At 38.7% G+C, this 14,782-nt stretch overlaps 1 protein-coding gene across 1 annotated transcript in view; it reads left to right on the forward strand.

Annotated features, from left to right (window-relative positions):
- THSD7A (thrombospondin type 1 domain containing 7A) overlaps nt 1–14,782 on the forward strand; it is a 194,225-nt gene that overhangs the window by 133,052 nt on the left and 46,391 nt on the right. Inside the window, exons 9-12 of the mRNA XM_074150357.1 lie at nt 979–1,213; nt 4,296–4,411; nt 6,902–7,034; nt 7,741–7,844. Coding sequence (XP_074006458.1) covers nt 979–1,213; nt 4,296–4,411; nt 6,902–7,034; nt 7,741–7,844 — 588 coding nt within the window. The remainder of the gene's footprint in view (nt 1–978; nt 1,214–4,295; nt 4,412–6,901; nt 7,035–7,740; nt 7,845–14,782) is intronic.

Here is a 14,782-nt window from a genome sequence, read left to right on the forward strand (position 1 = left end):
CTTACTGCTCTTGCCTTTTAGGAAAGACTAAAATGTTATTTCCATTTTCCTTGGCTTGCTATCACCTGGAGATAGGAGTCCTTGTTGTTCCTGTGTAGGCCATGAATGTGTAAACTGATTCTTAAACCTAGGTTCTTTAAGTCTGGTAACACCAGAGGTGGAGCAGACGTGCTGTCTGCTCACAGGGCTGGACATCTAGCAGCCTTTGGTCAGGTCTGGTAGGAAAGACCTCCTCGTTACTCGTGGAGGGCTGGGAGGGCAGATTATCTTTGAAGTGCTTGAAGATAAGAAACTGAACATACTATCTGAAACCGGACACAACAAAGATAGCATTGTCTGAGCTTTTCTTCACAATTTTTGACACATGAATGCATTTTAATCTTTAACCTGCCACAGCCTTTGTTATCTCAATCTGGACTTGAAATTGCCAGCTGTGCCATCCTCTTTGGTAATTGCATAACGTGGATAAATACCCACTGGGAATGAGGACAAGAGCTCCAAAAATCTTTTTAATTGATCCGTGACTTAGAGATAAACAATGGTCTCTACACATGCAGAACTAGAACATTTAACCGTTTCTTCAGCCTAGAGCCATCATGCTTCCTTATGTCATCTCTCAGTCTCTTGTAGAGAACCCCAAAATAAAAAGGCTGTAGGTTACTCCAAGCACATCAAAGCAGTGGGTTATCTAAGTTACGATTATTTCGGCATCTTTTTTTTACACATTTACATTTACTGTCCACGTACATTCTGTTCTGTGTAGTCTGTTGACTGAAGTTTGTCAAAGTCCATATTGGCCATATGAAGAAGAGAAAAAAGGAACAAGGTTTCTCACGTGCAATCAAAGTGATAGTAAATAACTATTAACATTTCAAAGTATTGTTGGAAGGGTGCGTGTGTGTGTGTGTGTCTTTTTTTAAAATAAAGCACTTTATTTCCTTCCGCTGCATGAACTCTTGCCCTGTTTTATTGTTCCAGGAGGAATACAGTGCCCAAATAGTAGTGCCCTGCAGGAAACGCGCAGCTGTAACGAACACTCTTGCACTGTGTATCATTGGCAGACTGGCCCCTGGGGACAGTGCATAGAGGATACCTCTGTCTCTGCCTTCAACTCCTCGGCCAGCTGGAACGGGGAGGCCACCTGCTCTGTGGGGATGCAGACAAGAAAGGTCATCTGTGTGAGAGTCAACGTGGGACAAGTGGGCCCAAAAAAGTAAAGATCTTAAAAAATACCTTCATGCTGTAAATATTTTTGGATTTTACTGTTCTATATTTACATCACCAATGACTACATGCAAAGACAAAAAGACTCCCCGTCTTTGTGTTCTCATGGGGGAACATTTCATCTTTTAAAAATACAAAACTGAAGCTGCAGAAGGACTATAGAATACCTTTCTCACTAGTGATTTTTATGGGTGATATTTACAGTGGTGTTTTTGCTGACGGCTGACTGACTGCCAAATCCAGTTGGCTCCTTGCAATAGAATCATCGAATCATCGAGGTTGGAAGGGACCTTTAAGGTCATCGAGTCCAACCATCAACCTAACACTGCCAAAACCACCACTAAACCATGTCTCTAATGTCTCATGTCCCATGGTCATCATCAGGACGAGTCGATATAAAATTCTTGAGGCATGTATGTGGTGTGCAGCACCGTTTCCAAGATCCTTGTCGTACCTCCAAGCAAGCAGTGCTTTATGTAGACCAAGGAGGTCAAGAGTAGTGCAGCTCTGACAGGGCATTAGTTTGAAAATTAGTTTGACAACCTTTGTGGGGTTTTTTTTTCCCATATACATGGTTTTTTTAAGAGATCTCTTTGGCCCAATGATTTAATTTTGCAATTTAATATATGACCAGGGTTAAATACAGGTTAGCTGCTAGTAAAATGTATTCGATAATACCTTCATACAGTTTGGCAGTCTGTAAATATCCCACTGAGGACAGATTCAGAGCTGGAAGAGCTGATAGCAGCGATCGTTTAGACATGAGGCAGCTATTCTCATACTAAATATTTGCATGGTGCCTGCCATTTGTTGCTTTATTCAGTGATAGACTTATTCCTAATTTACTTTAAATGGAAATATGAGGAATAATGCCAGCACATTCAGTAATCTAAATTGTTGTGTATCTGCATTAAGTTGCAGTTCTATTCAGCCATGCTACCATTATATCTTTTATTTGGTACTCATTTTACATTTTAAAAAAACCTCATGATTTATCTTCCTTTTTAAATCTGCTGTTAATGTGTCTGCCTTCAAGTTGATCTTAAATTTTCGGCAGGAGGGCTCTTTTATTGTAGCATAAATGAGTCCTGTGAAATGAGAAAAAAAGTCTTGGTTGATCCTCCAAATAGTCACATTAAAATCACAGAATCATTTATAAAGAGCCAGACATTTAACATGAAAATGTAAATAGGAACCTTGTTTTAAACTCCCCTTAATAAAAAGGATTACTGTGGTATGATACAATCAATATTATTGGCCTTATCTACCTCACAAGTTACAGACTTCAGCTTGTATCTCTTCTGTTTAATTTGACCTTGAGTAAGGACTGCAAAAAAATCAATACTTCGCTTTCAGCCACATATACTAAATACAAACAATATAAAAGATAGAAATGGTGTTCTAATTGAACTAATTGCCTTGCCCAAGGATCTGAAGAGGAATTCTAATGTTCGGTGCTCCTGAAAGATGAAGTTCTCATTGAAACAGTGAATGTGTATAAGTCAGACTGTTTTGTATGCTTATAATTCTGTTATGAAAAAAGCCATTAGTAAGCCAATGTTCAATACTTTTCAGAAGCATTTTGAATTTTACCTTTAGAGAAAATTTCTGAAACTGTGGTCAATGTATGTGATTCGTGGCAGATGTGTTTTTAAAGTGTACCTGACCATATATAATACACCCATGATTTTATGAACCACATAGAAACAGGGCACAATTTGACTTAAAAAAGGTAGAGAGAGCTTATGGAGATTTCTGTTGCTATAGCTATTACATTTCACGGCCTTTCATGTTGATATTTTAAAGGAGAAAAGAGGAAGGGTGGGGATCTCATTATAAGAGGGCACCAAGAAATTGGTGCTGGTTCTCAGTAAGGGGTCATACTCTGAGAAGTTTATGTGAATTGACAGGACAATGCAGAGACAACTAAGAGAAATCGCAAATTAGCAAGTTACTGCTGAAGAACGTGTTCCTGTAAAGCTGCAACTCAAATTTTCTCCTCCTTTTCCCCAGCATTTCCTCCCACAGCGACACAGGCGTAGTTGTCCACTGACCAGGGAGACCACGTTTTCTTGGTAGCTCATGGTTAGACTTCCCTGTGCTCCCTTCAGCCTGGCAAGAAAGATGCCTCATGCAAGCCAAGCTTCCCCAGCTGATCCAATCCAAATATAAAACTGGTGTCATCTCGCTGGTCCAAGATGCCCAGCAGACACAAGAGGAAAAGCTACTCATAGTAACATTTTTCCTGCTATGAGCCAAAAGCTCCAAAATGTAGAAGCGATGTTTTTCTTAACTCTTTACATATTCCTCTGGCAGTCCACCCAGGGCAATAGTAATTCTGAAATTATTTTAAAGATTTGCAGTGCTTCTGCAAGAGTTATTGCATCATTCTGAAAACAAGTATTGCAGCGTAGAGAGTTGTTTGTCCTTGATGAAAAAATAGGAACACAGAATGGGTGAAAATGACCTGGGTTAATGAGTCCCATATGTGGCAGTCCAACAATCCCTTTTATATGCTGATAAAGCCTGTTCCTAAAACAAGCAAGGTTTTCTGTCCTTTCTGACAGTCTTTTACAGTCTCATTGATCTGGCAGTTTCAATCCCTTTTCTGGTTTCTGTCGTAATCATGGCCAGTTTATACCTATTTGTTCCTGGGTTAGCGATGTTATTTAGTTTAAACGTGCCTCTTCCCAGAGTTTATGTTAGTGGTAAATTTATGAGGAGCTAAAAATGTATTTTGCTAAGGTAAGCTAGATGGCTTTTCTTCAAAATAATTTTGAAACATGAAAATAGCACTGGCAAGGAAGTGTCCGGAATGCTGAGTGAGGAATCATGATTTTTTTAAGTTAAATCCCCAGGTGTAGTAAGCACCGGTTTTGGCTTGCTTCCACCAGCTATATTTAAATTCTAACAGTTTGTATTTCTGAGTTCAATCCTGGTGAATTCTGGGCAACTAGCACTCCCCTCATGTGCCTGCGGGCATTCGGTGCCTCTCCCGATTCACCAGTTCACTGCAGAATGGTTGTTTATTTGATAATGCTTCTTTTATGCGTTTGTTTTGGTTTTTTCAGATGCCCTGAGAGCCTCCGACCAGAAACAGTGAGGCCTTGTCTGCTTCCCTGTCGGAAGGACTGTATTGTGACTCCATTCAGTGACTGGACACCGTGTCCATCTTCGTGCCAAGAAGGTAATTTTTTCTATTGTGTGTTAGTAGACAGATTTTTAAGAAAAAAAAACAAAACAAAACCAAACCAAAAAAAAGTCAGACTAGCAGTCAGTTTTGCTGAATACTTATACACATCTCTTTCTGACAGAGGACATGTAAGAGCTGGTAGAACGGCTGCAAGGAAGGACGTAGTGTTTTTTCTGAACATAATTGGTTTTTTCTATACATTTTCTCTAAGCATCTGTTCGGGTATTTTTTTTCCTTTTTGCCCGCTTTTATGTTACAAGCTCCTTTTCCATCTTCCACTGATAAAGAGATAACTAGTCACAGAGCAGACACACACTTGTACAATTACAGAAATTGTGTTTGAAGGGAGAGAGAGATAGGTATATAATTATGGCAAAACTCTTTTGTTTTTGCCTGTGCTGGTTTATTCTACCCCAATGAAAACAGAAGAAAAGTTAATGAAATTAGCAGACTTTAAGTTGATATTAATGGCCTGACTTAAACATGCGTTGCAGTACCACTTATTGGCAAAGTTCTTAAAAACAGTGCAGGTGTCTCTTAAATTCTTATTACATTGAAATCGTACATAAAGTGACGACTGGGTTAACATTACACACATTTTTCTACGTTATCTCTTTTTCTCTTTTAAGCTTAACAGGAGGTATTTTTATAATATGTTACTATTACAGACAGACTCTGTAACAGCCCGAGTTCCATGGGGTGCTAATCCCTGTGTAGGACGTGGTGATTACTCACAGCTACCCTATTATCAGAATGTAAGATATTGTTACATCAAATATATGCACTTTGAATGTCATGGCCAATTCTTCATGCTTTATAAAGAATACAAGCAGAAAGTCATTTTTTGCAGTAATTCCTATTAGTGCTTAGTGCATTCTAACAAATGAAAGAGGGGTTAGGAAGATTAAATTTACAACCTCTTTGAAAAAGAACACTGAAGTAAGACTGTTGAATCTGAATCTATGAAATAGTTATTCATTTTAAAATACTGTGTTATTTTACAGCAACAGTAATGGTTCTTTCTGAAATATTTTTGGTGGGGCAGATCACTTTGGGCAAAATTGCCATCCTCTTCTGTTCTTGTTTCTGCTGGGTTTTAAGAAAGGTCTTGATGCAGTCAACATATTTTCCTGAATTTTGACTCCACTCTAGCATTTATGCTGCTACAAAAACAGTATATTTGTGAACTAGTACAGGCCTTTTGTCTATTCAGTGAGTCAAACTCTATTTATACTAGACAACCGATTTTTATTTCATGGGTTTTACCCATTTGTGTCAGCAAACTGGTCAGCAGCTTTGCTGGGCTGCCCGTCTGTCTTGCCCCTTGTGCCAGCTTCTGGCATCTCCTGGAGCTGATGGACTCGGGGAGCGGAGAGTTTCCTCTGCCTTGAAAAGCGGCCAGGTGGTGGAGAGCCACCGCCGGGATTCTCCGACTGCTTGCTCCTAATTACAATTGTTTGGCCATGGTCCAGCACGCTTCTGGGTTCAGACAAGCTGCAGCTGCTGTAATAACCCACCCAAAGCTGATACCAACCCAGTCAGCCAAATGTCAGTGCTACAGCTCTCTGGAAAAAAAAAAAAAAAAAAACCACAAAAGCAACCAACAAAGAAACAAACAAACAAAAAAACCAACCAAAAAACCCCCAACACCCAGGATTTTTATCTAACAGTATTTGTGTATTAGGTATTGCTATGGTATTAATATAGATTTGTGGCTTTTCTCTTCATTTTCTGCCTGAGCAACTGATATCTGAAGATGACTGGAATCAAAATTCCTACAGGAACTACTTACTGTTTATCATTAATAATGAATGACTATAATAATTAAAAACTGTAAACTGTAAATTAATTCCAGAATGGGAAATAAAGCTTCACATTTAAATGTAAGGCATACTCTTTTGGAAATATTTGTTGTGTATCTAGATAGGGTAATGCTAGTCCCATGTGGGAAATGAGGGTATGGGGAGCAGAATTAAAGCCTGGCCTGGAGAGAACCAAGACTGCAAATTAAATTTGTTATATTCCTGGCTGTGGAGGTAAGCAAAAGGCAAGCACATTTGCTGATTGAGTCATTTACAGAATGGAAAAATTGTGAAATATAATAAATACTTCCCATTAATTTCTATTTCTGGTTTTGCTTCCAAATGATTAGGGCAAATTTACACTTTGAAACTGTAAAGTGTAGCAGCAGACTGAGCTGGTTTAATTTTTTTTCACTTGAACTGTGTGTTCACTTCAGCTGTATGTTCATTTGTACAGTATTGCTACTGTTTCTTTCTGTTTAGTTCTGCTTCCTGGCCTTTAGCTGAGATTAAAGTATTTTATCTATTAGGCTTAATTTCCTGCTTATGGACAAAATAGCATGTCGCTATTATTGCAAATTATAGCAAAATCAAATACCTGATATGTTAAATCTTATTTTTCCCCTCATTACTTTCATTCCTCTGTAGTAGGAGGAGAAACAAGCTCTTCTACTCTTTGCAGGAGGTGTCACAGTGAAGAAGCAGTCCCGTCATCGAGTCATCATCCAGCTCCCCGCCAACGGGGGTCGGGAGTGCCCGGACTCCTTGTTTGAGGAACAAGAATGTGAAGCTTCTCCTGTCTGCTATAGCTACAGGTAGTCTACATCAACCAGAGACAGCTCCAACAAGATTTTGCAACTTGTACTACCTCAAAAAGCTTGTTGAAAGTGAGAAAGAGAGGAGGTTTATTAGGGTGTGCTAATATTTAAAACTCATCCTTATTTAATAGGTCTGCCTTGTTTTTATGAGGTGTTAGTGTCACTTCCGTAAATCCACTTTTCAAATTTTGTCATTTTGTTGACTGGAAAATACTCTGGGCATGCTCAGATATAAATCCACAGCAAAGGAGGCCTTCTGTTAGCTGAGTATTCAACTCACATCATTTTATTATTTTGTACAGGATTCTTTTTTTGAAATTTCTTTCTCACATATTGTATAAGTGTGTTAATGTATAATCCTCATACTGTGGTTTGTATTGTTTGTGTATTTGTTAGCTAGTCTTAATGTACCTTTGTCCTTGAAAATATATATGGTTTGCTTTCTCTTCTTTCCTCTGCCTCCTCCTTCCTTCCCTGTGTTCTCAATGGCCTAATCCTAAAAGGAGCGAAAACTTTAGCAGGAAAGAGGGAAAAGTTTATGGTATCGTTACTGTTGGTTGTGAATTGGTTATGACCAGTTAGTAATAATAAGCAATAGCTTATGGTGGTTTCTAATACTTTCTAGCACTTGTGCTGCCTCTGTTTTGGTTGCTACAAGTTTAGATGGATTGTCTGAAGTTGATGGCTTGCCCCCTCGTTTCAGGTGGAAGACCCACAAGTGGCGCAGGTGCCAGCTCGTACCGTGGTATGTGCGCCAAGACAGCCCAGGAGCACATGAGACGTGTGGACCTGGGCTACAAGCAAGAGGTGAGACCCTTTTATTGTGTTATTTATCCTGCAGAAATCTGTAGCTGCACTGGTGTGAGAAATGCCTACAATTTTAGTCATTATAACCTAACATTAATTTTATCTATCTTTATGTGCATGAGCAAAGGCAAATACTGAATTCTGGTAGGGTAGGGTGCATCCTAACAGGTATCTGGCAATTTTTTTATTCATAAAAATATCAGTATTAATTTATTTTTAAGTATAGATACCACATTAGTGACTAATTTTATGGTACTGTTTGTTCAGTTTATTACACCATCCTGACCTGAAGAAAGTTTGCAGAGGTGTTTGTGGAAAATATGTTTGCAAAAAGAAAAAGAAAAGAAGAAAGGGATGGGTGACTTTACACGCTTCTTTTTGTGAAAAAGGTGTAAATTCACCTGTCAAAATGTGACATTTTTCATGTGGCGAGGATATGAAGATGTGTTTATGGGTATATCCATTAGACTGAAAATAAGACTTTTGCTGCCTGTGTTTCTTTGAAAATTTAGAATCGTAGAACTGTGTAATAATTTTGAGTTGGAAGGATGCTCTGGAGGTCCCTTGGTCCAACCTTCCACGCAGAACAGGGCCAGTTTCAAAGTGAGATCCCACCCATAGTAGAGCAGGTTGCTCAGGGCCATGTCTCAACATGTTTGGAGCATCTCCCAGGAACTCCAGCCTAGCACTGTTTGGGTTTTTTTTTTCTAATATCTAAGCTGAGATTTCCCTTGCTGCAGTTTGTGTCCTGTGGCCCCTTGTCCTTTCACTATATATCTCTTAGAACAATCTGGCTCTCTCTTCTCTATACCTTCAAATCAGGTAGTCGTAGAGAGCAATGGAAGTGTGAGAGCTGCCGGACTTTGCATTTACACTGTTAAAGTTCAGTGCCAGCCCATTTCTCGGGGCTGTCAAGGTCCTCTGAATGGCAGCCCTACCCTCCAGGTAGGTAGTGAATGCTCCTCTCAAACTGGTGGTGTCCCCAGACTTGCTGAGGATGCTTTCCGTACAGGTTGTTAAAGATGCGAAACAAACAGAATTGGCCCTGGAATTAACCACTGAGCTGCAGCACGTTTAACCAGTTGTTGGCTGGACTTGAAAACCGTTGAGCCTTCGAACCCAGTCCTTCAGGCATTTTTCCACCATTTCCATTTGATAACAAATCGTTTTAGCATCCCTGTCCAGCTTTACTGTCACCTGGCTTCACAGAGAGTTTTGTGGATTAAACAGAACTCAACGCATAGTCAGGAGATAGTTTTTTAGGTGCAATAAATAAATTCAGTATGAAAATAGTTGCAGTTCCTACTTACTGTGTTACAGTAATTGGATTGCTTTGAACTACTGGTCAACCCTGAATTCCAAGAAGGTTTTTTTTCTTTCGCCTTTTCTGAGTGCAAGCTTCTATACATTATAACAACATTGGCTCAGCAGATTGTGGAATTCCCGAGCAAGGACACTGCTAACTGCAGAAGTGAAACGTTCTGGTCATTAACTTCCTTGCAGTATTAGAGGAGGTTATGGTATACTTTAAAAAGTCATAGAGTAAATATTAGGCTGGTAACTCCTACTGATTACTCATAAAGTGTTACAGGAGATCAATTTAGGGCTTACCACAAAATGAAACCTGAAGGTATTGCCTCCTAATACAAAAGGCTGCTGGCTGTGGTAATTCTTTCGAAGGTCTATCACTAATGCATTCTATTTCTAGCAGCTCTGGAGGATACATTCAGATTACACACTGAGAAAATAAGATTTGTGTCTCTGACGGTAGGAGTTCAGACAGTGTAAAATGTTGTCTTCTGTACTTGCACAGTCGTACCCAAATCTCTTGACTTTGCCTCAAAGTCAATTAATAAAGAAAGATAGCTAACTGTACTGCATGCAAATTGTTTCTTATTATTCTTGTGCACCATGAGACGTTCCTTTTTTTAAGCTGTAATTTCAATCACGTGCGGTACACACACATGCAGGGTGTAATACATTATTTTGGAGTTCCTGGGCATACGGTTTTCAAATCTGGTAAAACAGATTGGCAGAATTTCCCTCTGGTACTACACAGAGTTTGATCTTGCAAAGGACGATATATTCAAGCAGTAGCCTTGTTCCGACAAGCAGATATAATGGAAGTAGCTCTCTAGTGTAATATAGTCAAGTGGTAGGATGAGCAATTGTTAATTAAGAACCCTGGGAGCAGCTAAGCCTGAAGAAGTGGGTGGTTTTGGTAGAATTCTGTAAATGTTTCTGAGCTCAGCTATTAAAAATGGAAGATTTTTGTTTGCTCTTGCTTTTTATTAAGTCTATCCAACATATACATTTTGTTCTAGAACTTATGGAGAAAGTTATTTCAGTTGGATAACTGTCATGGTTTAGGCACAAGATTATTTGTGCCTCAGTCCAGGTATCTAAATATGAATCTAAATACTGTCTAGCCTGTTGCAGTGGTGAAAGTTACAGGCATTAAAGAGAGTCTTTTTTGGCCCAGTATTTCCCCCATTAATGTAAATTGTGTTAATTAACATAAAACTTAAGTTTCAAACGCAGGTATATTATGTATCATGTCTCAGTGTTTTAATACCTGACAATGTGTTGAATATATCTTTTACTTTTGTTCTCAGTATTGTAAACTGCTATTCTGTAGGAGCTAAATAAACTAGCACAACTTTTCTTTAGATTGAGAAAGTAAAATATTTTCTGTTTTCTTGAACACCTTTACAATGGATATGATTTGGAAGTAAAAGTTGAATTTTTGCACAAAAGTAACTCGCTTTGGAAAACAAAATTCTGCAATTCTAGAGATTATTAGTTGAAGTTTCAATCAAAAAATTGCATTTTGAACATGGATAGTGTGTTTTATTTGTTTTATATAGGTTATCTCCTACACATGGCACTAGCGTGTTCCCTTTCCACTCTTGCATTTTAAATTCTGCCATGAAAATAGCCATGTCTGAATTTTCAGTGGTGCGTGTTATTTTGTTTGGTCCCCTGCACAACAGTTTTAATGTAAATTACATGTAATTTACTGTAAGGTCCTCACTGAAGGGAAGCTGAGTGAAAGTAAGCATCTGGCTGACTGAACTCTACCCTGGACAGAATTAGGAAGATTTCAGCAGTTTCTGAAGGAAGACTCTGGAAGAGGGTTTGCCCCCTCTCCCTGCTAATTCTTGTCTCCCTCCGGCATACTTGGCTTGTCATAAACAAAGTTCCTACAGGCTGTAGAAAACTTTGCATGACAATATGTTATTAAAAGTTCTGTGCTATAAATCATTGATTTAAGGATTATTTTGTGATGTAGATACAGAAAAGACTGTGCAAGTCCTTTTAACCACCCCCAAATCAGGAAACGCTAAACACTGAAATTTGAAATCCATTTGGTATAACATTCTGATACTGCATTTGTAATGTGATACTGGACTGAAGATATCTTCAACAGATATTTAACTGTTGGTGATTTCTGTACAAATATTTACAATAACCTGTACAAATATTGTGAATATTTATGCATATTCACAAATGTGAAAACGCAGACATAGCAGCATATCTTTTTCAATTGAGAAGGTGTTAGCTCTCAAATTGCTGATGCTCATGACTGCAGAAATCACACATTCATTCGTTTATGGTAATTTAGTGTTCATGACAAAGTGAAAAAATAATCTTATGAAAGTAAGCTCAGCCCTTTAGTTTCCTGTGGATTGTCCTTTTGCTTTGTGTCGATACTCAGTAGAGCAAGTAATTGCATTCTTGAATGTGAGAACAGTTCTCAGTTCCTCTTTTCTGGTGTTGCCAGTGCTATTAGTTTGTCCTGTTTCTGATCTGGTTGCCTACACACACTGTAACACGAAATGTATCAGCAAATGTGTTAAATAAGATAGAACAGGAACATACACCAGGGAAAAGGCACATCTGACTACGCATTTATTAGAGGTTTATTTTGAACAAAATAGTCTGCACTGTTCGTAGTTAGAAAGACAATTAAATCTGAAGGAAAAACTAGAAGTTAGAAATCATTAAAAATGACTGGTGAGGTGTCTGATCTTAAGAGTCTATGAGTAGCTAGAGCATATACAGGCCTTGCTTTATATCACAGCTTTATTATTTACCTTTCCATTTTTTAGTTTTTTAATTACACTGGTCTTCCTTGGCAGAAGAGATACTTGGGCGAATCATGAAGTTTAGATTTGTGATTCATTGTTAAAGACAGCTCTGTTTCTGGCTGTCTTGTACGATGAAGGTTTTGTTACAAATCGTGTCAGTTTGAATGAACAAGTCACAAAATTAGCACCTGGGTGAATGCAAAGGAAAGAGAATTAAAGGGGCTGGTGGATTTTAAGAACAGATCTTTTAAAAGAATTTTTTCAAGAAAAAAGTTTGCTAATTATTCATGCAAATGATGGACAGGTATTTATATCTAAATCTAAGCTTAGTAGCATAGTATTTAATACCTGAGCCGCAAATTCATTGTTGTAATCATGAACAAGACAGATAGTCATGACTTGTGTTGGATTTCTATGATGAATGAAAATTTGCCATCATATCACTGGTGAAATGCCTTTTAGCAGTGGATAAGCAGGGCAGGAACGTATCATAGAATTGCAGTAACAAGTCTTCTGTCTCTTGTTGAAAACCCTCAAGAGAAGATATTATGGGTGCATCAGCAAGGAGTTTACAACTTCCTTTTGACCTCTTATCCAATAGGAAAAGGAAATGTAGAGAAAAGCCATATTTTACTGCAATAACATTTATCTTCTGTTTATTTTCATAAGCTGTTTCTCAATTAACAAGACTAAGTGACCAGATGTCTTGATGAGTCACCCGAAACCCAGGAGGGAGAGGCACAGAGTGTTGGCAAATACAAAATACCAAAAAAAACCCCCCAAAACCCCCAAAAAACTAGAACAAAAGAGAAAATGCTTGATAAAGCCAGGCTACTAGTATTTGATGGAGATGTGGCTATAAAACTCACCGTGGGAGGAACCTGCTCCAGTGAGGGTGTGCTGAGATACTACTTAGTATTCTTAAGGCTGACATTTATTAGCACATAGATAACTTTGAAGTAGTGGTCTGCTCAGTGAGATAAGTCAATGTATGAAGTCTGAAACTGCGAACAACTTAGGCAGGTGTGTGTTGTGTTATGTTATGCTCATATCTTTAAAAAATCCGTGTCAGTAAACCTCAGCTCCAGTGACTTCTGAAGGAACTTAGAAATACAGTTCAAATCCCTTTAGAATAGTATAGGAAAGCCTGGGAACCTTACTTGCTAAGAAGGCTTGTTTTGCCAGTAGCTTTGCAGATTTAAGTAGAGCTTGTTGGACTGCATCCCAACGCTAGTGGAGAGGACACGTAGCAGCTGAGAAGCTCAAGTGCCCAAACTGCAGTAGCCTAATCACATCATGATGTATATGGATGGATGCACATGGTAAGGGCTATCCCAGTGACCGAAAAGAGATTTGCAAAAGGATGCACAGCCTGCAGTCCTTGCCACCATAAATCTTCCTCAGAGTTTTCTGGGAGGAATGGGATGAAAATTGTGAAATCTGTCAGCATATTCTGTAATAGCAAGAGGAAGGTTATTTATAAAATTTAAGCAGAAGCTTAAGTAACCTGGCTGTCAGAGAAAATATCCGAATGGCTGCACTTGATGTCACCGAGAATTGGCCATTATTAAAGAGCCGATCCCGAGCTCTCGCCATTCTTCATTCACAGGGTGTGTGTGGAGTTATTTGAAAGACAGTGGAGCGGGGGAATGGGAGGAAGCTTCCCGGGATGGCTGTGAGCACAGGAGGAGGCCTTGGAGGCTCATCAGAGCCGCGGGGAGGCTCGGAGGCAGAATCCGTGTTCAAAAGCCCTTTCCTCTTGCTGAGGCTAAGCAGGGAGAGCAGCCTCCCTCTCTGGGCATCGCTGATGGGAGAGGGGGATTTGCTTTCGTGGGGGTTTCGTGCCCTCATTTGAAAGCAAGGGAAAGGAGACAAAATCAGGAAAGAGCGCTGCTCCTTCTTGGAGCTATAAACTACTATTTTAAAGTCATCAAGACTTAACAGATGAGAGTGCCCTATTGCCAGGTTCGTATTTTAACTGAACTGCAGTGATTCAGGTTTTGTACTGAAGTAAGAATTTGAACAGTGCTCAAGACAAGTATTTACATGGGAAATTTTTTTTTTTGTTAACAAAACAAGAGCCAGAATCTCCAGACAACTTTATTTGGTAGAAACATGCTGTTACTCTCTTTGGCACATAAAGAACACTCAGGCTTATCTTTTCGTGATAATATTGGTGCATGCTCCTGCTTGAGATACTTCATGTTAGAAGCATTTCATCATGTAGTTTCTAGTCCGCTGTGTCCCACAGAGAAATAAATAAACATAGATGAAACCACAGCCTAGGCAGCATTGATAGAAGACGTAAGAAAATTCAGTGTGCTAGAATAATTCTTGCCTTTCCAGAAATGAAATATAATATTTTTATTGTTAAAAATACTTAACAATTGAAAAAAAGGTATCACAAGTGTTTTGTAAAACAAAGGACATAGAGCACATTAATTTATAAAATACTTTAATTTTTAGGTGTAGGTGACACTGAAACTCACATCTTAGTTAAATCTTCATGAAGTATCCTAATGATGGTAACACTGGCAATGTTTTGATGTAAACCCACACATAACAAGTCTTGTTAAAATATAGTCTTAGTGTTTCATTGTGCCAGCGACAAATATATCAGCCTGTAGTCCCCTGTGGCTTGGTGGAAACACTGCTATCAGATAAAGTTTAATTACCTCAAAGTCCCTTGTCTAGAAAATTTAGATTGCCGTTTATTTCATACCTTCCTTCTAGGAGATAATAATTGTTAAATACCAAAACAATTTTGTAAGTGAATGGTTTCCATGTTAAATTTGATTTTTCTGTTAGCCGTACTCCTGTTTTATGTTTTCATTTAACAATTGCCTG

Source organism: Numenius arquata, chromosome 7 (assembly GCF_964106895.1).
Source record: "Numenius arquata chromosome 7, bNumArq3.hap1.1, whole genome shotgun sequence".
NCBI lineage: Eukaryota > Metazoa > Chordata > Aves > Charadriiformes > Scolopacidae > Numenius > Numenius arquata.